General features: G+C 37.4%; 1 protein-coding gene across 6 annotated transcripts in view; it reads right to left on the bottom strand.

The window, feature by feature from the left end:
• CNOT10 (CCR4-NOT transcription complex subunit 10) overlaps positions 1-23,075 on the bottom strand; it is a 35,799-nt gene extending 12,724 nt beyond the window's left edge. For 4 of the 6 annotated variants that reach the window (XR_004841495.1, XR_004841496.1, XR_004841497.1 and 1 more), the window contains exons 1-13: positions 22,510-23,073; positions 18,801-18,892; positions 15,803-15,964; positions 15,178-15,328; positions 14,188-14,333; positions 13,186-13,272; positions 12,372-12,455; positions 11,255-11,372; positions 9,629-9,778; positions 8,212-8,414; positions 4,039-4,160; positions 3,215-3,391; positions 430-510 (exon numbers count right to left, since the gene is read on the bottom strand). Coding sequence is in view for 3 of the 6 variants with exons in the window: in XM_035890703.1 (XP_035746596.1) it covers positions 430-510; positions 3,215-3,391; positions 4,039-4,160; positions 8,212-8,414; positions 9,629-9,778; positions 11,255-11,372; positions 12,372-12,455; positions 13,186-13,272; positions 14,188-14,333; positions 15,178-15,328; positions 15,803-15,964; positions 18,801-18,892; positions 22,510-22,567 (1,631 nt within the window). In the remaining 3 variants the exon portion in view is untranslated. Of the gene's footprint in view, positions 1-429; positions 511-3,214; positions 3,392-4,038; positions 4,161-8,211; positions 8,415-9,628; positions 9,779-11,254; positions 11,373-12,371; positions 12,456-13,185; positions 13,273-14,187; positions 14,334-15,177; positions 15,329-15,802; positions 15,965-18,800; positions 18,893-22,509 lie in introns of all 6 variants that reach the window. The other 2 variants (XM_035890705.1, XM_035890706.1) reach the window with 2 other exon arrangements.
• Positions 23,076-23,993: the final 918 nt, after the last annotated feature.

Raw genomic sequence — 23,993 nt, 5'->3', positions numbered from 1 at the left:
CAAGCATATAAAGTCGTGGGGGCTGAATTCCAAACTAGCCTTACCAAGGCATTAAAGGGGGTAAGGTACCATACAGTAAATTCCACCCCTGCCACCAACCATAATAGCCATTGTCAGATTTTAACTTCATCGTTTACGGGACTTGATTTTCTTAGTTTCGCTCAATATATTAATACCAAGTCTATAACAGTGGGATCCAACACAAAATGCTCTACCTTCTAAATGGAAATTCTGGATGGTTTCTACTTGTTCGGACTCAAAGCCCAGAAGAAGGGAAGCACACGCATTTGAAAAAAGGCATCCTTAGATTAACAGCTACAATTCAATGTTGCAAGTGCTTAAAAAAAAATAAGCTAGCAATGACTCCAGAATCATAGCAGTTTAAGAGGGGGCTCATTTAGTGGTAAATATTTTATATTATTTACTTGCCTTAAATTTTCTAATTCCTGTTTCTTCAAAGGCGAAGAAGGTGGAGCTGCAATGAATTTATCCCCTTCATGACTTTTATTGCTAGAATAAAAACAGTATATTAATTATAGGGAGTGACTATAAATAATTAATTAAACATTCTCAGTGTAATAAGCGTTGATATTTATTCACTCCATTTAAAAAGACAGCAAAAATTCTACAGCGTAAAAACCAGGGAAATAAAGCTATGCAGAAATTGAGGCACATGCTCTTATCCTAACCGTTCTATTTCAGAAGGAAGAAGGGGGACATTTGTTGGGAAGGATTTCACTGACAGACCAAAGAACCCACGCCATTCTCCACAGCCTCAAGCTATTTTTGAAGTTTGGTGTAGGACAAGAACTTTAAACTGGAGAGATGCAGAACTCGCTGCATTTGTAGCCTCTCTTCGTTTAGCCTGTAATAAAAGCAGTAAACTAGTTCTCTCCCTAGAAGTCTTAAAAACGACTTACATAAATATTCTAGAAAGCTAATCCACAAAGGATCCTTTAGGCTTCTAGCTACCCTTTATTTTTATTATTTCAAATTGTCTTTTTAAAAAAAAAAAACAAAAAAACAAACCAACCCAAACACCCTTTATTTTTATTATTTCAAATTGTCTTTTTTAAAAAAAAAAAAAACACAAACAAACAAACCAACCCAAAACACCACTTTCTTACAGTCACACTTGGCTTTTTTGGGGGAGCAAGTATTTGCTCTGCTTAAAAAGTATGCAACTTTGCTCTCCAATAAGCTGAAAAGCACCTCCTTCTGGAATGAGAATTGAAGAGAAGGTTAACAGCAGCACCTTTGCAGAGAGAGACACTAAGGTTTAGAAACATTAGATTAAAAAAAAAAAAAGAAAAAGATTTAAATTGAGTCTGTCCACCTAATAAAAACTTTTTCATTGATGTAGTTTCATATCTGTTTATTACAAACAGGTAAATCCAACTTAGACCTTCAAAACAGATAGCAACAGACTCCACAGGAACCTGTACTCAACACTGTTGTAGTGTATATATCTCATGCCTTTGCCAAAATTAGATTAAAAAATACCCCTAACCACTGAAAATATTCACTGTTTTCTTGTGAATAACAGAAGAATCTCAGAGTCAGCCTGCTCAATTGGTGGGATTTTCTTCAAAACCATCCTGTTCAGTTAGTGTGCCTTCCTTCAAATGCCTTATATCTTTTACTATTCTCTTGCAGAGGGTCCTTGTCAGAAGGAGCAAATCCTTGGACAACCTTTCAGAACGCGACACACAAACTGAAGAACAGTCTGCTTTGTTGCTGGATATTTTGAAATTGCCAACGACCACTGGGAGATATGAGGGAGTCATCTTAAAGTTTTTTTTAGCTGAAGAAGCATCTGGTTTTGAAAGCAGAAGGTAGTAAAGGATCTTCCCATACAGGGCATGTTTTCTTTTCCTCACTCCTATAAAAACAAAAAAAACCCACCACCAAAAACAAAACAAAAGAAAGGAGGTCTGGCCTGAGTAAGGGCCACCATTTTGTTTTCATCACTGCCATTCAATGAACCCTGTAAGACTAAAACTGAAGTCTCATTTAAACCAGAGGAGCTTTGTCTCAATGGGCTGCATAGAACTTACCAGGGAAAGTTAGTTCACAACCTCCAACCTCAGTAAGCGAAAAAGAAACACCACCACCACCCAAGTTTATAAATCATTTGGTCACTTGACAGGAAAGGCTATCATTAGGAGAAAAGGGTTACAGAGAACAGCCTTCAAATATTGTTGTGGCAGTAGCAGCCACCAACTTCCAGCCCTAGCCTATCCCCAGGCAACCTCAGAATGTATGGAGAAGTACCTTGTGCTTACGCAACACAGCATATGTGCAGTAAATCCTGCCATGGGACAAATAGATCTTACAGTCTTAAAATTTATCTGTAGTTGGGTCTGACAAAAACATTGTGTTTTTTCATTACTCTCTAAGTAACTCAAGTTCTAATATAGCCACTTTTTCCAGATTAGTTATTGTAACGCTTCCCTTCTCAAAATGGTCACTAATGAAAGCGCGGGCTATGTCCAACAAAGTTACTCTTCAAAAGGAAGCTCAGAATGCATCAGAATCAACACAAAAAATTAGAAGACCTTCCTTATATTTAACATATATTATCTACAAGTTACTTTTTCTGAAGCTTTAAGGAAAAAAAGAGATTTTTCTTAAAACTTTGTAAAATGAAATTTATTAAGCAATAGCTGCATGCTACTTTCCTACTTATAAATCTAGTTTCCCATTTCTAGTCTAAAACAAACATAACAAAGCATACTAGGGCTGATGAATGTCAAATCTGATCATGGGGAAATGTTTACAACTGAGTTACTAGACATTTATACATTCAATCAAGTGCATGGCGCATGTGCACACACACGCAAAATCACTGTTACATGTGAAACTTCACTTACAATTAGAGGAATACCAATATGCACGGCAGGAGGGTGTGGGAAAACATAACATTTGCAGCACAGAAAAAAAGATGGCCAGTGGAAAAAAAAAATGTCACTGTCTAATTTATTAAATTTGCTAGGAACGGTAGGAATCAAGTCAGTATTTTACTCCTAAATTAGCATATCATCAATTAAAACAACAAGCAGCTAAACAATTTCTTTGGACATCCCAGTACTGCTAAGAGAATTTACAAATACATTATTTCTTTCTGCTGGCCAAGCAGGATAGGTAGCGGACACAGACTGTCAGCCCAGAGTTATTTGGACAAAAAGAAAGGTTTATATTCAATTCTGTTTACCTGCATGCTTCACTGCTTTCACTGTTTTCTGTATTTCCCCCAAGCTGGCTACTAGTTTTAGATCCATTTTCCTGCTTTGGCTCCTGCTGATCTTCTGGCAGTAGCAGCAAGGCATTTCTTAGACAAATCGCTGCAAATTCCATACTGGCTACAGGTATTGCTGAGGACTGCCCATCACTTAAAGAGACACAGAAGTTAGCCAGTGAGTAGCAACCCTACTAAATTAAAGAAATAAAAGCAGAACTCCAGAAATATCTGAATGCAAAGAAAACTTTATCCTAAAAAAGCTAAATCATGTTTTAATATAACACATCTAATTTATGAAGACGCATGTATCTTGCTATTCTTATGCATGGAAAGTACACCACGATGCCCAAATCGAGCGAGCAGATTCAACTACATAATTGCAAGAAGTTCTCTTGTTTTTCTTGACTTTACTTCCTGAAGTTTATGACACAGCAACTAGATTCTTCCTGCATTTTTCTAAAGTATATTACTGAAAAAATGTATTTTTAAGTGAGAAAAAGATGACATATTTAGCTAACTGGAAATATACATTTCAGATAACTCAATTTTAAGCTTTAATGGCCTTTTTAGTTACAATGAATACACAGTTAAGCCCTCTGCTGGCCATCATAGAAGCATCCAAATGATGTTTTAAGTAGGACTCATCAAGCATTTTAGCATGCCTCTCTCTTTACTGCATTAATAATTCCAAAATTAACAGTTATTCCATTGCAGTTTTAAAAACTCCTGATAAATAGATACACATCCTTAACAAAGCTATGATAACAAAATGAAGAGCCCATGGAAAACATACTTACTTGTAAACAACATTCTGTATTGACTGAGATGCTAGGACTATCTTACGGTGGTAGCCTTGACCTACTATAGATTGCACAATACCCTTTTTGCTGGGAAGACCTTTAGTCTCTTGTTCTGATGTCTAAAAAGAAAGGAGAAAAAAAAAGAAAAAAGAGGGCTAAAATATCAAGGCTATTGAATGAGAGCTTGACAAAATAAGTGAAAGCTGGAAGAAGACTTTGAACCCTGCTAAAATATAAGAATTAATAGCTTATACAGGTACAATTTTAAATCTTAAGTACCACGAAGGATCAGGCACTTTCTATTGTCTTTGTGTTGCAGAGGGATTTTATGGAACACAGTGTAACCACAGATTAGTTCTGACAGCCTGATAGCCTACTGACCTAGTTTCTCCTCTGTTTTGAAAGCAAAAGAACAATGAACCAGGTAGTATTGAAAGAACTGCTAGGATATCTAAAAAGAAATCATATGATCAGCCAAATAATATTCAGAATTGGCACTGTAATGCTTGCCATCTTCTGTCCCTGCTTACACAGCGTTCAAAATGCTCTCTGAAAAAACTGCTCTCAAACCATTCCATGGGGAGCACGAAGCTGAACTACAACGTATGCGAAGTTACATTAAATTAACTGTTGAACAGATTTTTGAGTATGCAGACATTCTGAGGGTCTTCTGGGAACTGAAAGCACCCTAACTGTCAATCCCAAGAATTATCTCTGCACCATATTCACTGGGGTTTGTTTGTTTTACCATGAGCCATCTTAACTTTGTTTGTAAGTGAAATTAGTGATGAAGAGTCGCAGTTGTAAGGAAAAATTTATCCTAGATCTGTATTTTAAATATCTATCACTTTTCAGAAAATTTGTCAAATCTATCGTGAAGAATATTGACATTATAATGCCATTTACTGTCAAATAGAAAAAAAGAAACCCACAGTTAGTTTGGATATGAAGAATGTATTTCAAAAAGTGCATTAAAAAATGCAGAAGGGGAATAACCTTCCATCTATATTTTATAAACTAAAATACTAAAGCAGGTGAAAGTTAGCTTCAGTGAAATTACTTTTCTGTATGACGTTCAGAGCATAAATATGAATCCATACTTAGATACCAAAGAATATTATTGCAAACTGAGTTACAAAGTCAAATTAAACACACTATTGATTTCAGAGCCTCACTTATATTGCAAATCTATCTTAAAATTTAAAGACACTTCCCCTTTGCCTTTAATATTAACAGCATCCAAAGTTAATTTTTTTCTTGTAAGATTACAAATTTAGGAAACTGCAAGCTGGTTTTGTGACACAAATTCAAGCTCTCTGGTACACCACACAACATCACAACTGCAGGAGGAAGAAAGGTAGGCTTCAGGAGTCTGGCATGATTACTACTTTGGCTAATCTGCAGTAAGAAAGAAGTGCCCTGTAAGGGTCTGTATTTCCCTTTTACAGACTGCTGAACACTGTCCTTGTAAACAGAATCCTAGCTTTGGTTTTTTACCACAAAACCTATGCTAATCCAGTCTCCCATATTCAGCTCTCCACTAGAGATGATCAGCTGTGTCTTCTTTATCTATGTGTGACTTGTAACCAATAGGATAGATATAGAAAATTGCAAAATCAGCATGAAGAAAGCCATTCTTCCTGCACTCACTGTGCTTTATAAAGCCAAGTACTCTGAACTATCTGACAACAGCCAGCTAGCACATACACAATCAAAGTGTGTTTTTAACCAAACACTCCTGAAGCTTCAATGCTGTGCCTGTGAAATGGGGATATAAGCAAACCTCTCCTATAAAGCTATAAAGCTGTGAATACCTTTCTTAAATTTTCTGAAATAGAGACGCCAAAATAATGAGCGACATTGAAATTCCCCAGGGAAAAGTTATAAATTTTATATTTGGAAGGATTTGGAAGGAGGGGGGAGGGGGGAGGGGGGCGCGGGAATAGAGTGACTATAGCAGTTTGATCAATTAATCCCACCCATCCTGTGCACTGAGTGAAATGGGCATACTGTGGAAATATTGCATGATCCCATGCAGTTTATAGATTACATCATCACACCCACCCCACAAGGGGTGAATTACAGTTTCCTGGGGAATCAAGTAGAGTATCTCTTAATTTCACATACATAGTATTTTGGTGTCATTTTCTGTTCAAAAGAACAAATGATCCCTGTCCCCATTACCCATTTGAATTTTAACATACAGGCTTACCCTAAACAGACATGGATCAACAGGTTGAAACCAAGATGCCCCAGAGCACATGCAGTATGTCTGCTGCTAGCAGGTTGCCATAAACTTTGCCAGCGGAAGGGATTCAGTACCCCAGTGGCTGTGATCATGACAGTTTCAGGTGAAGAAGGCTGATCTCTACTTCCTCAGCCTATGTCACTTTTATGGTAACCACACTACAGTCTCACCCCTCCTCAACCTCCAGCAGCAGTTGAGTGAGAAAACATGAAACTTTACACGAGTTTTGGCTGGCTGAAAAGAAGGAAGGTTTCAAGCAAAGGTTTCAGTGGAAATTAGAGCACATCTTGCTGTCTACATCCAGCTTAGTCCTACAAAATGAAGCCACATCTGAATTAGGATAGTGGATTTACAGTATACAGAATTAAATAAGAAGTGTTTAAGGAGTTTATATTACTTGTACATCAAGAAGACCATAAACAATTAATTGAGAACATCCCAGGAAGGAAGCTTCTCTTCAACCAAATACTTTTAGTCATCCTCTACAAGAGTCTTTGCATCTTCCAATAAAGTTCTAGGACATAGTGCTATATTTTGTTTTTAAACAAGATCATTCAGCAGTCTGATCCAATAACCATATTAATGAAAACATAAAAAACCTAACCTTACTGTCTGCTAAAACAGTAGCAACGTGCTTTCAGTCATACCTTTCACACACTAGTATCTAGCCTTAAAAGTAGAGACAAAGGATCTGTACTGCATAGTTGTATGTTTTCTCCTTCTACCCCAGCTAAAACTTAAGAGAGAAACTCATCATTTCAAAGGCTGTAATGCAATTCCTAGAGTCTAAACATCTAATCCTAGAGTCTAAACATAAAATGTTTCAGTCAAAAATTTTCCCCCAAAAAGCAAAACCCCTTCCTCCTTAAAGCATTAGCCAACAAAAGCCATCACAGTTGTTTCTATGCATCAAGCCTCATCAAACCTGGAAGAGCAGTCATGAAAATTTTCCTTCCTTGGTTATTAGAACCAGTCACTGACTCCAATCTCATCCTGCTGTTTCTGCAATCCAGGAATAGAAATCCTTGGAAGTACAGAACTTAGCACAGAGGAAAGACTTGTGCAAGTTTAATTCCTCTGTTCACACAAGAGAGACAGAATTACCTGTGGTGTTTTTCTGGTCGGTTGGTTTTAATATAGACCGTACATATGGATCCATATATATATATATATAAAAAAACCCCAAACCATAAATCCCAAGATTGTTCTACCAATATGAAATGAGTGTGGAAAGATGAGGCATCATAAAATATCCATAAATAGTAGGTCAAACTGTTCATGTTAGTATCTACATTTTAAATAGAGAGTGTTCACTATGCAAAGAACATATTGCTTCTGGAAGTGATGCCTTATCAGAGAATACTACAAATTTCTCCCCAAATAATATCTTTATGTTTATTTCTAAAATTTTTTTCTAAAATTATTTCAAGACAAAGTAAGATAAACCATCAGGTGACTTAGCAAAACCTAATGTGTTTCAAACCAATACGATTACCCATTCAGATTACGAGTTGGAATGCCAAAGGGGTGTAATGGTAAACTGCCAGAACAAATTCATGTTTAACCAGTCTCTCCAGCAAAAAACTTGTAACTTCATAGAAGAGCTCTAACAGCCACTTAGGTGCTTTCGCATGCCATCCTTTTGAAGAGCCTACTCAAATCCTTCCAATCTTAGAAAAGTCAATTAAACACCGGGTCTCAAGACACTGTTTCTACGGTAGTTTTCCTCCACTTGCTGCAGCTTCAGAATAAACACGCAAACACACATATACATAAAAAGAATGAATCTGGACTTACACAGAGGTGCTGCAACATCAGGCCTTTAAAATGCATAGTTTAACTCAAAGTATTATTTCTTCCTTTCTGTGATCAGATGTACTTCATAACTACCATCAAAATAAGGAATTTGCAAATCTACTTACCCCTTTATTAGCAGCAATGCAGCATTCTGCTATTCTCAGCCAAAGACGAGGGTTTGAGTGATAAACCTGGACTGCCTCAATCAGGCATTCAAAGGCAGCTAAGGGCCTCCCAATATGCAAGAGCTGAATTCCACAATTGTAGAGTAACTCATACCTTTTGTTAGTCAGTAGCGTACACATGGGTCTCCCTGAAAATTTTTTACCTGCAGAAAAGAATAACGTAATATTGGATATGCAGGTCAGGAGAGCTGAAAACATAACTCTGGGAGGAGGAGGGAAGCTGTGGGAAACACCTCAAACCTACCAAAACACCCTTTCATCACAGAAATTCACTAGCCTCTCTCTATAAATTCCTTCCATATAAAAGTTGATACCAAAGACAAATTAATTGTATTCTTAATACAGGTTGAAGTACATTAAACGCTAACGAGTTATGTTCCTTGTCACTCAAAGCAAATGTTATATCATACTACTGAATTCCAGATTCATGAGAATACACATCTTTGTTACTCATATCAATTCCAGAAGAAAACCACTTTGCTGTTAACAAGCATAAAACATTTTCTTCACACCAGTACCTAAGACTGCACGTAGGTACAGGGCCAAGGAAGGAATAGGAAAAGCAATAAAATGTGTGATAGTAACCAGATTTTGAAGAAAACAACAAATGAAAAAAATTATCACTTCACCATGAAATCATTTACTTGGAAGAGAAAAAACCTTAAGTATTACTAACCAAAGCAAGAAAACTTATTAGAATGTTTATTTCCTTGTCCTTTGGTGTACTTACAACAAAGTAGATGGATAAAACTAGCCATAAAACTAAACAGTAAGTGAACGTTTCCCATAAAAGTTTGAGAATTGCTCAGTAAGAAAGTTTGAGAAATACACCATCTTCCAAATGCTAATTTAATGGTATCGCACACAACATTTTCTGTATCTTCCAAGTTAAAAAGAAAAAACAACAAAAAGCCCCAAACCAAATAACCCTAAACCAAAACACATCCTTCAAGTCCTGATGATTCTACCTACTGTCAGTAGAACTATAAATAACATCTTTAATGATGCATAATAGGCCAAAGAAACTTTCTTTTTGTCATATCTCCCTGACTGTGAGAGTCTTCAAAGACTATAAACGGGAGAGAAGTAATTGCTCCAGCCTTATGGTACGTCAAAGAAAACAGCAAAAAAAAGAACATATTTCATCCTCATCTATTTCTGGCAGCAGCAACTATACTTTGAAATCAAGTTACAATCAAAATTCTCACCCTCCTTATCCTGTCCTCTGCAAAGAGGTAAAACAGGAGGTTTTGCCAATAATTACTGAAAGCTTCTATCCTCTACTTTCTTGATTTGCCCGCCCCTCTTCCACCATCTGTTTTTACCTTATTTTCACTTTTCATCTTAAAAGTCTTACCTGGATCTGAGCTAACCATTCCTAGCTGTGCACATGCATTATCGTTTTCTTGCAAGGCTTTTTTGAAGTAAAAAATTCCTAAATTGTGCTTGCCCATTGCAAAGTGGATGCAGCCAAGATTGTTCCAGAACATACATCTTAAGCATTCACCTGAAAGAACAGCAAAAGACCATTTTTGTAAACTGAAAAATGTCATTGAGGCCACAAAATGCTCCCACGACTCTCTCATTGGTCAGCATATTATGGTAATTTATTAAAAATGTTCTTCAGTGAGATGTTCATGGATTATGCAGTTACACCCCTGCCTCACAAGCATTTTAATAACCTGTATTTTTATATACCACTCTAGTTCTCTTGGACTAGTTGACTTGAAATGACCTATATATAAGCAGCCCTATAAGCTTTATAGGATTACCATTGACTAAAAAAGCAAAAAACCACACCAACTAAAAATCCAAACAACCAAGAAATGGATCATTAACAAATTAACCAGACATTATTTTAATTGTCACCTAGGAAGACTATTAACTGAACATTCTACTGTGCAAAAAAAGCTAGTGCAAAAAAAGTTATATAAAACCAAAACATTCCAGAAAATGTTACCAAAACAACTTTAAACAGAAAAACTGTCAAAAAGATAAGTTACAGTAAATTCTAGAAGTGTCAAAATATGCCAGAATAGGCATTATGGCAAATATTTTTTATTTTTAATGTTTTCCACTCAGTAAATTCTAGAAGTGTCAAAATATGCCAGAACAGGCATTATGGCAAATATTTTTAATGTTTTCCACGAAATTTGTCTGTAAATACAGAAGTTTACAACTCAGTCTTGTGATTCACAGAGCCAACTCTGCAACTTCTATAATCTAACTGCAATCTATGCAGCAATATCTACAATATAACTTCTTGTGCTGCTAAGAGTACTAATCACAAAAGCATTGAACAAAGTAGTAAAGAAATTCAGTAGTTTGACAGTGCAAGTATTTTTTGAAATTCTAACTCTCTACTGACACAAGAGACAGCTTTCTCTCCAGATTTTTCAACGTATGTTTTAAAGTCAACTAAATCTCAAATATATTTAAATAATATAATGTACAGTGGGTGTATATATATACAGCGTATATATTTATAGAATATAAATAACTCTTACATCTAAAAAGTTATACACACTTGTGCTGTTTTATCTCTGTGTATGTGTACACATATATATTTTCTAGATATAAAAGTAACTTAAAACGTTTGCGTTTCCCCCACAATAATAATTACAACTGCTATAGTCTCCTCTCTGAGTACAATCTGAAATCTCATTTCTAGGTCTAGTACATTGCCTTTTGTTTCATGTCTTGATTTAGAGACCCAAATATAAGCCTTGCAAATATTACATTTACATCTTCACAAATCCATTTTCTTAGACAACCACTGCACTGCCTAGAAGAATGTTCAATGAAAAAAACAAAACAGTGTTATGTGAAGGAGCAAAACAAGAAAGATGAAAACATATCCAGCATACAAACCCATGACATTCAGGGCCTACTCCCTTAAGTAATCGTTAATATGCTTAAAATTAATATCAACGAGTAGCCCTACTATAATACACGTTTACGTACTTGCAGGATGTTTTTTTACCTGTTTTCATGAAGCCTGGATGTTCAGCAATGTTTGCACTGTTTAGAAGTTTCACCGCTTTACGATAATTGCCCCTCAAATACTCAAAATTGCTTTTAAGAAAGAGAGAAGGAGCTGACTGCGAAGGAGAAAACAACAGTTCATTACCTTTTGTTTTATAATTCATAATTCATAATTTCTACTGCTAGCACTAAATCACTCCAGAAACAGCTTTCCCCTGCTGCCGTTTTAAACATACACGGGCTTAGGCCTTAGTACTTTCACGAAGTAGCATTTCTTTGTTGAGCACATGATTAACACTCACCTCCTGCGAACTACAAAACTATCCGTATTTTTTGTTACTGCTCTAAAATCCAACATTATGCTAGAGAACTCTGTCATGGCAATGGCTAAGCGCAGAGGATCTCTTTTTTGTTTAAGAGGATCTTTTTCCAACCTGTCTTCTAGTATACTCCCCACGCTTCCCTCCCTGCGGAGTTCAACAACTTCCTCCTGGGCTGTGATCTTCCTGGTCTGCCAACAGAGACCTCACGATCCAGAAGGATTTCTGTCAAACTAGCAGCTGTTGAGAATGGCAACAAAAGGGAAGTGCTCTCCTCCCATTCCCTGCTCCTCAGTTAATGTAGAATTTATCTGGGATGGTGGACGTAATTCTGAGTTGAGAACTCCTATATAAAAAAAGAAACTGCTTTCTAACAAGAGGTAAGCCTCCAAAAACTCCAACAAAAAGAAAAAAAACGAAAAAAAACCCTGGATACCCCAGAATTAACCTTTTATGAACTGGTTTAAACCACCAATGACATCAGAAGTTCATAATTCCCGTAACATTTATAGTAAACTAAAACCTGTTTTGCGCTGCTTAAATTATAAAGCAAACTGACCCTGTTTTGGTATCACTAGCAATACAGTGCATTTTTCTGAGCAACTGAAAACAGCGCAAATAAGAAAATTCTACTTTAATTACACTTGCAGAAAAAGAGATTACAACTCTACAGAGAGCATTATTTCAGACATTCATCTTCAATAAGACCTTTCTTTGTAAAGAAAGTTAGCAAATTCAGTTTTAAGATAGAGAACATATCTAGATTAGAAAAACAATAGCCTTAAGAATACTTACATTCCCAGCTGTATTCATAACAGACTTGATCTCCCTTTTGCATGCTTTTAGTGACTTCATCTGGATATAGGCTCTCACCTTATACTGTTAAAAAAAAAAAAGAAGAAATTCATTAAATAAAAAACAATCACTTGTGCAGGTTTGCAAGATGAAGTATTTCTAGAGAATTTTTTTTATTTATTTTATATACATCTTAAAAATAGGTAGTAAAAAGCTGTTCAAAATGTCTTCCTGAAACAGAAATTCTACTCAGACATTCAACAACAAATTTATAGGTTTCATATTTACAGTAAGCAGATGCATGTTTTGTTAAATGGTCAACAGCTACTTTATATTCAAACACTGAGACACAAGTACTTAAAACACACTTAAAATGACAAACTAATTAAAATAATCCAACCTTGTACTCCCAAGACATTTATCTATTAACCTAAAAACTCCGTTAAGTGAATGCAGATAGGGAAGCATTTTGTTTCTTCACATATTTTTCAGCAGAACAGTACAGTGAAATAAAACCTCAGCTGATTTAGACTGTTGGAGGTCTAACAGATACAGAGTCAGTGCAGCTAACTGCAGTTTAAAACAATTATGACAAACTGCAGGGATTGAAATTGGGGATTTTTTGTGTTAGGTCAGTTTTTCCTGTACATGGATCTTACAAAAAGGAAGAGTTAGTTGTTTTGTTTTTCAATGTGAAATTCAAGGAGAGACAGATTATCACAATTCATGCTGAACTAGATTTGAAGCAGATGGCACTCGGTTTTAAGAAAAACTTGAACTGATGTTCTTATACAAATCATATGCAGACACTTACCTGATGTATCTTAGATTTAGCAACTTCTATTAAAGCTCCACTTTCAGCTTTTTGATTTGAGGAATCTTTATTTGTATTATTACCTGACTGAGCATCAAACAAAAAAAAGGAAGCATTACTAACAGTTGCATTTTAAATCCAGTTTACAGATTCTTTCATAAGCTATTTTTATCAATCCCACACGAAGAATAAAAATAGGCATTTAATAGTGAAAAAATACACATCCCACCAAATACTGTATCAATCAAAATCCAAAAAAGCTTAACAATCAAAATCCAAGAACAACCACACCAGCCTATGAAGAGTAGAATTCTATATTAACTAATTAATTAGTGTTACGCTATGTTGCTCTGCAGCTGAGGTACTTCAAGAATTCTCTTACCCAGAAGGATGATATACATATTCTAGAGTCTCTCTTTAATATTTTCTTCAGCAGAATACATTTAAAGACAAAATGTTTTATCTTGTGTGAATTTCCATCAACAGGAAAAGACAGAAGTGTCCTCTTTTCACTTCCAAGGCACTACTCATTCTACGGATTTTTCCAAGACACATACAAAAGATTTAATTTGAAAGCGTGCCTTGTACTTTCAGATACTATATAAAGAGATGCTTGATTTCCCATACCGTGGTATGCAACTGCAATTCCTCTCTGACACCAACTTCCCTTTCAAACTTAGGGTCTCATATGGTCATAATCCAAGACAAACAAGGAGAACTATTTGTATTTGGCCCTGAAGACAACTGCCTTTCCAATGCAAGACTCTGACTTAAAAAACACATCTTAGCTCCCTGAGAGTAAGAGAAAAGGGTGGAAGAGAGGGAATAAACAGCTGCTGTATACAATTAACTCAGTTGCTAACACCTATAAGTTGCTGTCTGAAGTTACAGGTGATCTAACATAGTTCTGTAATTCCAAAGTATCTTAAAAGAGTAATTTGAATTGAGTTAAAGCATACTTCTCGTAAAGACTTAGTGGCATTCATATGATTTTAAGCTTACCTCATTTTTTCCATTCTTGCTGTTATTGTTGCCCTGTGAAATCATTTTTTCCAGAACAGCAAGCAGATGCAAGGCTTTCTCAGCTTGGTAAGTCAGCAGGTATAAGTCTACAAGCAAGAAGCACACAGCCTGGGCAAACTTCTCTTCTGTATAAAGTGGAGAAGAAAAATGATTTTAGAGCTCTAATACCAATCCTTCCAAACATGACTGAAGAAAAAAATAATTACTATAGAGTGAATCTGTGCAACATTATGAGAAAAATAAATACATTACTTAAGAAAAAAAAAATATAGACATCTACGTAATGCAGATAAGTACATATACTGAAGAAAAAAAAATAATTCAAACAGCATCAGCATAAAAGCATAGACTAAAGACAGCTTAACATGTATTTCACATTTATAGATTTTAAGAACTGGTCTAAGCAGATCAGCACCAAAGATCCTTAATTTATTGAGACACACACACAGGCCCCCTTCAGCCTTGTCACTTCTAAAATTCAACAAGGATTATAAAGTTATTTCATACAAGTATGACAATTCCCCTACACAGGGTACCATAGCTCATAAAAGCTGGAGACTTTATATTCCGATATGAGCACATAAAATTAGGTATGACCTAATGCAGGCATTTAAAAATATGAGTGCCTTGAAAAATACACACCAACCCATGAAGTTGTATGATGACTCAAACTACTACATTTAAAGTCACTTAATTAGCTTGTACATATTATTTACATAAATACTTTTTAAAGTTGTCAAAAACCTATTTCCGTTTCATTATACTTGTCTGCTAAACATCTCTAAAGTACCTTCCCCCCAGATTCAATTGCTGGCCTTGATATAAGTAAAACATTCTTCATTGCAAAGCCTACCTACTTTTTTAGAACCATATTAGGCAATTTACAAATCACTTGTCCGATAGTAAGAAAGACTGAATAATCTTTCTGTAGTTACCGCATGAGCAAAACTCTTCTTTCTGTCTACATACCGAAAGGCTCTATGAACTGGTACAGCTTCTCCCCAACTGATATAGCTTCAGTATACTGACGCAGATGATACAAAATAACAGCTTGATTGTAGTACAGCATACTATTTTCAACATCATCTAAACCATCCATTTCTTCAACAGCAGAGTGAACCTGAAAAAAAACCCCACTAGTTTCATTAAACTTTCAATACCTATGATTTAATCTGTCTAAAGATAGGTCAGTAAGGGTTATAAAACAATAAACTTTATTGTTGTTCAACATAAATCCAGCAAAAAATTTACAATGAAATCGAGAGTAAAATTGCCCCTTTTTTATTATTTCACAAACTATTTCAGGTTAAGGAACTTTCTATTGAAGAAACATAAAAGACCCGCTGGTCTTTCTACAGTTATAGCTCTGAAACATTTCAGCTTCAGATCAATTTCAACAATAACCGAAAACATATCTATAAACAGTGTCCTAAATGATTAAACAGACTCAGAGGTTTAAAAGTAACGTTACTTTCTCATTCCTTTATGAAACCTAGGGGACAAGGGGCAGAAGTTTTATTCCTATTCCACTGGAAGATCTCACCACCACTAACAGTACTCAGAATCAAGTACCATGTCAATATGTTTACATTACCTGGTTCTTCAGCTGGTTAAGGGTTTGTCTCAAATTGTCTGTTGTGGTCTGGTTACTTTTACAGAACTCTGCAACAGCAGTATTCAAAGTTATTTTGTAGTCATCTTTGTTTATGTCTTGAAGGGTATTTAGGTGTTGTAAACAAGCATCATAGTTTCCAGCCTGGAAATTGCACACATACCAGAAACAAGCATTAGAAGATACAAAGTTTAAACTAGCAGGCTAGTTTTAATGAAACTATCCTTTGTAAGTTTAGAGAGCAAAGTAGCATTTCCTTTATTGGCAGCAAGTGAGGTGAACTAAAGGTCCCTTCCAACCCAAAATATTCTATGATTCTGTGATAAATGTTTACACACATACTTCATTATTTATGCAGATTAACATGTATGAGAAGCAAGTCTGAAATTTGAGGTCATATCTAAACTTCAAAAAGAATTTTGTGGAGGAAGGACAAACAGCGTAGTCAGTTATTATAAACAGATGTTTCCATGAAAAGTGTTATTCTGACTTCTCTACAGCGTATTATTTTGAGTTTCAAGATTCTTTATTTCCTCAGTTTTCATAATCTTTCCCCATCACATGTACACTGAGCGGCTGCAGTTGCTTATGTAAGTCCCAGCCCATCATTTTATGTTCATTCTTCACTTCATCTGGAGAGACTGTGAGTTACAATTTCGTCTGTGGAAGTCAGCTTAAGACAGGTTGGAAAAAAAAGGGCGTCACTTTCCCAGTACAAGTTTAAATAATATTTTTACAAATTTTAGCTGCTGAATGAAGTATTCAATCATCTAGGTATGTCTGCTGAATGAAGTATTCAATCATCTAGGCATGTCTAAGCAGAAACTAGGACCCAAGCATGATGCTCCTGTGAGGTGTGATTTCATCATCAGGAAATCCCTTTTTTGACCTCAGGAACAGGCAAGGACTTCTGAACAGCTCACCTCTTTCTGCTTTCACTTTTGTTTTTTTCTGTGTTTGTGCAGGAGGAGTTTAGTGGCATTGAGGAATGAAAGAGAACTCCAGACTCTTTCAACTATGTTAAGCCTAAATGACCCTTCACTCTCTAGTGTTCGATTCCTATGCAGGAACCTTCATCTCTTCCACATCAGGGTCACTTCCAATCTGGTCAGTCAGATAAGATGATTAATTTTCATCCCTGTCAATGCTTCACAATCAAAAGCTACGCTCTTGAGTACCATGACCGCTCTCCACTTCCTCCTCCTTTTAAAGCGCTGTTCCATGGAGCTTCTCCTGGGCTCCTGCCTAACTTTCTCTATTAAGGGAAGAATTACAACAGATAAAGGCTCTGTGGTCCTTCTGCTCTTCCCGAGAAACTTGCCATTCTGCAGCTACTCTCAAAAGAACCATCCCATCTTCAGTCTCCTGTGAAAGCACTGTTATACAATACACAGAGATGTAGCAGAACATCAACGCACACTATTTCCACAACTCTTAAGTATCAACAGCATGGATTGCCTAGCAATCATGTGCATAAACACAGGGACTTGCAACTCAACTGCTGGCATGCTCTTTAATTGAGACAGTTAATCTCTCAGTGATTTTCTTTTATGTGTTCACACTCAGAGGTTCTCTTCAACAGAAGTAGCTTTCAGATCACAGCAACAAGGCTTATAACCATGGCTGGACTAAAAACCTTGAACCCTTAAATGCTCAGCTTATTCCATGCTGTTTTTCCTCAGCCAACAGTCCTTTACTCTATTACACAGGATCTAGAATATAATATGCAATGTTATAGTAATTCAATCAAGACAGAAATTGGAAGTGCAGTATGATAAAGCAGCGTGCAAGGCAGTCCAGAAAGCTATTTAAAGCAACTTGATAGCAAGCAAAATCTGCAAACAAGGCACCAGATTAATCCTGCTGACATCTGTCACCACCTCACAACATCATAAACTTAGGGAATTCTTAAAGCAAGCAAAGAGATAAACAAGATACACTGGACCAGTATAAAGACTAAAGATGAAGTTGCCAACAGATCAGAAGTATTTTAGGCATGTAGATCTGTGGGCAAGGTGAAAAAACAGGCAACCCTTTCCTATGCCTTCAGTTCTCAGGATCAAATGTCCATGAGCAAAAAGTTATTGAAAAAGAACTGTTGAGCTAGAAAGCACTCGAGAAGACATCAGTGAACATCAGCTGTAGTCAGTTTAAGGACCAACTACATGCACTTCATGTAGCAACATTCCAGACAAAAGAAAAGTAATGAGTGAAACAGACAAATAGAAATCTCAAAAGACAGTATTTAAATTCTTCTCCCAATGTATTTAACACATCCAAAACTGAATTATGCAAAGCATTGCAGAGACAGAGATACAACAATTGAAAGGAAAAGCAATTATAGTTCATTTCCTACATTAAATAAAATCAAGAGGTGATATAAAGAAGTAAACTGAAAGCGTAGGTACCTGAATTTTAACACACAAAAAAAAAAATCTTCCAAGAAACACAAAATGGATAGCTAACACTGCCTGTAGGTATTACGTGTTGAAGAACTGTTTTAATGCAAAGTGACAGAACAGTATACAATGCTTTTTGTGAAAGAATATAGCAAGACGCTAAAATGAAGAAGGTTTATTTGGTTGCTGGTTTTTAATATACATGGCTCCTTTAAACCCTTTAACAGAACATTTTTAGCTTGAAGAGATTAACTCTTCAGAAAGAGATCATGCATTTCCAACGCTGGTACAGAATAGCAGCCTGCTTCTTTTAATTAACTCATTATACAGCTTTTAAGGCTACTAAGTTTTGAGAACAGAGTGCTCTTGCATGCTTCGTTCAAGTATCCCTTTCAGTCTTCTCACATCATAGCAGACAGAAAATGCACGTGCTGGCTTTATAACAAAACTAGTGAGACTTTTGACATAATATCCCATTAAAACCTTTGCAACTATGCTACGAAAAGAGGAAAAATAATTATATGAACCCACTTAGGAGTTATGTGGTAAATTAAAAGTCTCAGAGTTTGTCTTTGTCTTACCAGAAAAGCTTGTAACGCACTGCTTGACAATTCCTTTTCCTGATCGGTAATCCCAGAAGTGCCTGCTCCTTCATGTTTCTCGGTACCTTGATCTGTAAAGCGGACAGAATATTACAGGGGAGTTTGCAAATGTGATGATAGCTATTCGGCTTAAGAGTTTTGTTTTTTCCAGTTCTCAAGATAAGATCCTTCTGCCAGTACAAGTGACTTCCCAGACAACTGCAGCACTGACTCCCTACTACACTAAAATATCTCAAGTTAGCCTACACTCCTAGCAAATTCCTCTCCATAAAATGTAAATGTAATAATCCCAGCTAAATTACTGTGCTCAATCAATAACCAAAACTCTGTAAATTAATTGACAATGCATACGTTTGAGATTTCTCTTTAAAGCTTCAGCCATACATTAGCATTGGCTTTATTTGCAGAAAAATTAGCAGTGAAGGCCACACATCATAGAAGTACCACACTGGGTTAGATGAAAAATCCATGCATCCTATATGCTGCTTCCAAAACAGCATGCAAAGGATGCTTTAGGGAACAACATAAAAAACAGAGCGAACACTGGAACTTCCCCCCAGCTCCCTGCTTTGGAAGAGTAAGTCTCCCTAAAAAACGAGGCTGCAATTGAACCATCATTGTTAATAATCACTGACAGACATGATATATTTTTTTAAATCTCTTTATACTTTCGTACTCTTCAATATACTCGTTTGATGCTATCTAGTGATTATACTGCAAGACACAAGCAAATGCTGCCTATTCACTTTTTCAGCCTCACTCCTGATCTACAGATCTTTCTTTGAATCATCTCTCCTCCAAAGTGAGCAGGCACAGTTTATTCTACATCTTCCTCACACATTTTTTTCCCCGTCTCTTCTCCATTTCTCCTATATCCTTTTCCAGATTAAGACAACAAGAACAGCATATAGCAATTATGATGGTGGCCTCTTTGAGCATTTATACAGTAATATAATGAGGTTTTAATTGTCTTCAATTTCATTTACATACAATTCCTAACATTTTACCTTCCAGTCACTGTTGAGCATAATTTTCAGAAGGAGTCTACTGAACCCTTTTATCATCATACAATTAAGAATTCAGTGAAATTGCATTAAAAACTACAATACAGACATTCCACACCAAAGAAGCTGAAAAAAACCCCCACCAAACCCTTCCTTGTACTGAACACAAGCTACTGGAGGGAAAAAACCCAAACCAAACAAAACCACAACAACCGAAACCACCACATAACCACCACATCAGACATCTTATTTCTAGAATCATTAACCCATGTGCTAGAACATGCAAAAATCATTAAATGTTTTTGAAACAAAGACTTTTATAAACCAGTGATAGTTTCTACTCTTGCAGATAATGTCTTGAATTTCACAGTGGAAGCTTTGCTCTAACCTACATTTCGCTGTCTTAATAGGCTAGGTAGGCTTTGTAAATTCAATGCTTCTTTCTCCTCTTAGAATCCAAGGACGTAATGCAAACTCTGCTAACTAACATCCACAGTAGGAATAAAGCAGACTTCGTAATCTATTCATAGTTGGTGCTTGTTGCTGGGAAGATAGCGAGACCCCTCTCATTGCCCTATGCAATAACACATTTGAGCAAGAACTATAAATATTTGGTTGTGTCTTTCATGCTGCATCAAGATGTCAGCAAAGTTGAGATTTTAAAATCTCAACAATCTTACACCCTCAAGTTACAAAGTAACCCACTGTGATTTAGACAAAATTCAGGATTTAGCAATTTCAGTACTCTGGAGGGATGGATCCTCAGGGGGCTACAGACAGCACGTACCTGCTATAAAATCTGACTGTGCATAAGGGATTGATCAACACCACTTGCACTGCCTTTTCCTTGAAAAGGAAAGACAGGAGAAAAAACACAAAAAAGCTCAGAAAATTTTTGATGTGCCAAGGCTTTCCGCAGCAAAAGAGGAAAGGAACAAGAAGCATCTCTCCTTCAAGCTAAATATAGAATAGATCTGATTCCTGCTCTAAATCTTGTGGTTGTACAGCTGAACAGAAAGCTATCACCCTCCAAGGATCTCCAGAACAGCAGCAAATAAGCAAACGCGTTTTCCCTCAAACCTTCCTGCTAACAGTTACATTATCTGCTTTACTTGCTTGGCATGTCTTTCAGATTTTGCTAGTAAAAGGTAACCATAGCACAGAGACTTGAGACTCCAAAAGTGTTGAAGCTGACATCGCTTGGTCTGGTCAAGAGGTTCCTCCCATACCCATTTACCTGGCAGAGTGCCATCAGCTACTGAGTGCAGTTACTGATTACTGCCATTGTATGCAAGTCTGTAAAACAAGCATCTCAAATTAAGCTGGAAGTTTGAATCCTGAAGTAAATGTCTTAATTGAAAGATAAAGCAAAGAGATCGTTGTCTAAATTGTGTAATAAAAGCACCACTTATATAGCTGTTTGATGTATTTCCTAGGGAAAAATCAGGACAGGTCTACAGATTTCACTAAGTCTCTAAGTCTGTTGGTATGTAAAAAAAAACAAAATGAAACTGGGGGCTACTTTAAGCAAAACCAGAGCTGTCTCTTCTCCTATAAAGTCAGTTTTATGGCTGTAACCTGATCAATTGCATCTACTACAACTCAGTAAACAAAGCAGGTTTGCGAAACCTGAACTGGAAGCTTATCAAGACAGAATAAAACTAAAGTCCAGCTGACATAGTTCAAAGCATAGCTCCTTCGTTTGAAAAAACCCTTTTTGCCCAAACACACTTGAAACCTGTTAAAGAGCTAAAGGTCCTTCTAATCTACTGTAATCCTGCCACTCTTGTTTAGACCAGGATCTACTGCTTCAGTTGATCTTTGTTATCAAGAGATCTCACAGACAGGAGTCACCTAAAAGCTGGCTGGCCCAAGATACCAAAAAGAACCCTTCAATTCCACTTAAATGGGGGGAGGAAAAAAGTTACTCTTGTTCTCTTGGCTGCAAATGGCTATCAAGTACCGGCAAATAAAACTATTATTTCCATATTTCTTGAGGCATTTGAAAATGAAACAGGTAGGTGCAACGTTCCCTGGCACAACATACAGCATGCCCCTTGCTCACTCAGATCTAGTCATCTTCAGCATTTTTGCAGCAGCATGCAGTGTGGGTAACACAAGGCACACCAGTCACCACCGACATGCTCCTATCCGTACAGTAGCTACAATTATCAGCTGAAATATCTGGAACATCGCAGATTCTCTGCTTCACAAATGACAGGGCTTGATTTGTCTCTGTAGATTGTATTTACGCATGGACCTGTTTGTTTAACCTTTCATTTTGTCCAACTTTCCTAAGTACAGAAGAACTCCAAAACTAATCCTTGTCAGGCTAGTGATGAGGAGCAAAAGGGGCAACCTGGAAAAGGACATAAAAATCAACCGTGCAGATTTTGATCTGGAGGAAGCTGCTGCACAGAGTTTGAAGTTAAAGAAGCAAGTCCGGAAATTATCCTCCTAGTTAGCAATCCTGGGGCTAAGCAGCAGAAACACTGTGTCACGGAGGCTTGTTTGCCTTGCACAAGCAGGCAGTCATTCCTACTGGAGAAGTTACATCATGGTGGACAGCAGAACTTTGGGAAAACTGGCTCTGTGAGAGGAGAACAAGGAAAAGCATGAGACTGCCACCTGAAAAGGGAGATTGCTCTCCTCAACAGCTTGCCACACCTCCCACATAGACATACCCAAAGGCACCTGGAGAGTGACTGCAGTCATCAACCTTCTCATACCTCTTCTCCACATCTCCAAGGGCTGCTGTTCCCGAGCTCTCTTGTTCCCAGGCCCTGTAAACTACATCTTGCATGAACTGTGCTGTTGAATACCAGAGCATCTCTGGAATTATTTTTTCATTCCCAAACTCTACAGGCAGGAAGATAATCTTTTCCTTGGAAGGGGAGGAATGTTACACATGACTCTTGCTGCAAAAACATTTTAAAGAGTATGAAGACCAGACAGAGTGTTCAGCCTTTATAGGATGATGACAGTTTGTGGCACTAAGACCACATTTTTCTATGAAGCAGTGCACTACTAGTATAAATACGAGACTTCTTTGATGCTGTACGATAAAAAGCAAACGCTTTTCAGTGGAAAGTTATGTGTAACTCACCGCTATGAACAAGTACAGTATGTAGAATATCTTGCTATAGCTCACGTCTTTGATTCGTTCGGGCGCATACTTTTATTTTAAGCAAGTGCAACTGAAAAGTTCCTTCAACGCTTCCAAGAATAACAACAACAAAATAAAAAAACCTTAATGTCAGGGTTTTTTTCTTGCTGTTTAGGAGACGCTTACGGTGCTTATAAATAAACACAGGATAGTTTAGTACACATCGCTCAGCACAGCGCACTAGCTTTTCCCACAAACGTTTTCAGATACTGAGGAGTTCCATTTTTAGCGTCCAGAGAAAAAAAAAAAGTCTGAAATGATTTTAAATAATGCTGCCACCACATAAAAGCCAAAACTGAAGAGCACAAGTAGATCCCTTTGGCTTTCCTCCATATCGCTCTCCTCTCCATCCCCGCTGAGCTGCCATCTGAGGGAGGACCTCTCCTGCAAAGAGGACTTCTTGCACGAAGGGCAGTCTCACAGGAGATGGACAAGCTGTAGCCTACCAATGCTAATTAGCTGCACAGCAACTATAGCTGAGATTTATTTCGGGTGTTTACCGGAGGATGATTTGTTTTTTAACCTCTGTGATTTCTCTCTACAGTGTCTTTTCAGGCCCGAGTTTAGGCAAGACCCACTCATCCCCTGAAACCAAAGAGGCAACTCAGGGGGAATCGGACTGAACTCCAGAGATTAAGCAACAACACGAAGCGGTCAAGTCTCCCCAGCACCTTCCGAAAGCCCCAGTTTAACACATTAACCCAAAAGCTCAACTTCCGTAGCGGTAATACCCGCTCAGCTCTGCGAGGCACCCCCCCACACACACCCCGGCCCGAGCCCTTCTAGGCCAGGAGGGCACCAGGGCCGAGGGCACGGAGGGCCCCATCCCGACGGGGCCCAGACGGTGCCTCCGCGGGGGCACTACTTCCTCGGCGGAAGGAAACATTCAGGGCGCAGGACACACCGTCAGTTTCTCCTTCCGTCCGGAGCGTACCGGCACTCACCGCCCCCCGCGCGGGAGCGTATCCCTCCGCACCAGGCGGCCCAGGCCTGAGGCGGGTA

This window comes from Egretta garzetta, unplaced genomic scaffold (genome assembly GCF_000687185.1).
Source record: "Egretta garzetta isolate BGI_Z169 unplaced genomic scaffold, ASM68718v1 scaffold313, whole genome shotgun sequence".
Lineage (NCBI taxonomy): Eukaryota > Metazoa > Chordata > Aves > Pelecaniformes > Ardeidae > Egretta > Egretta garzetta.
This window is presented reverse-complemented; position numbering and strand designations above follow the sequence as displayed.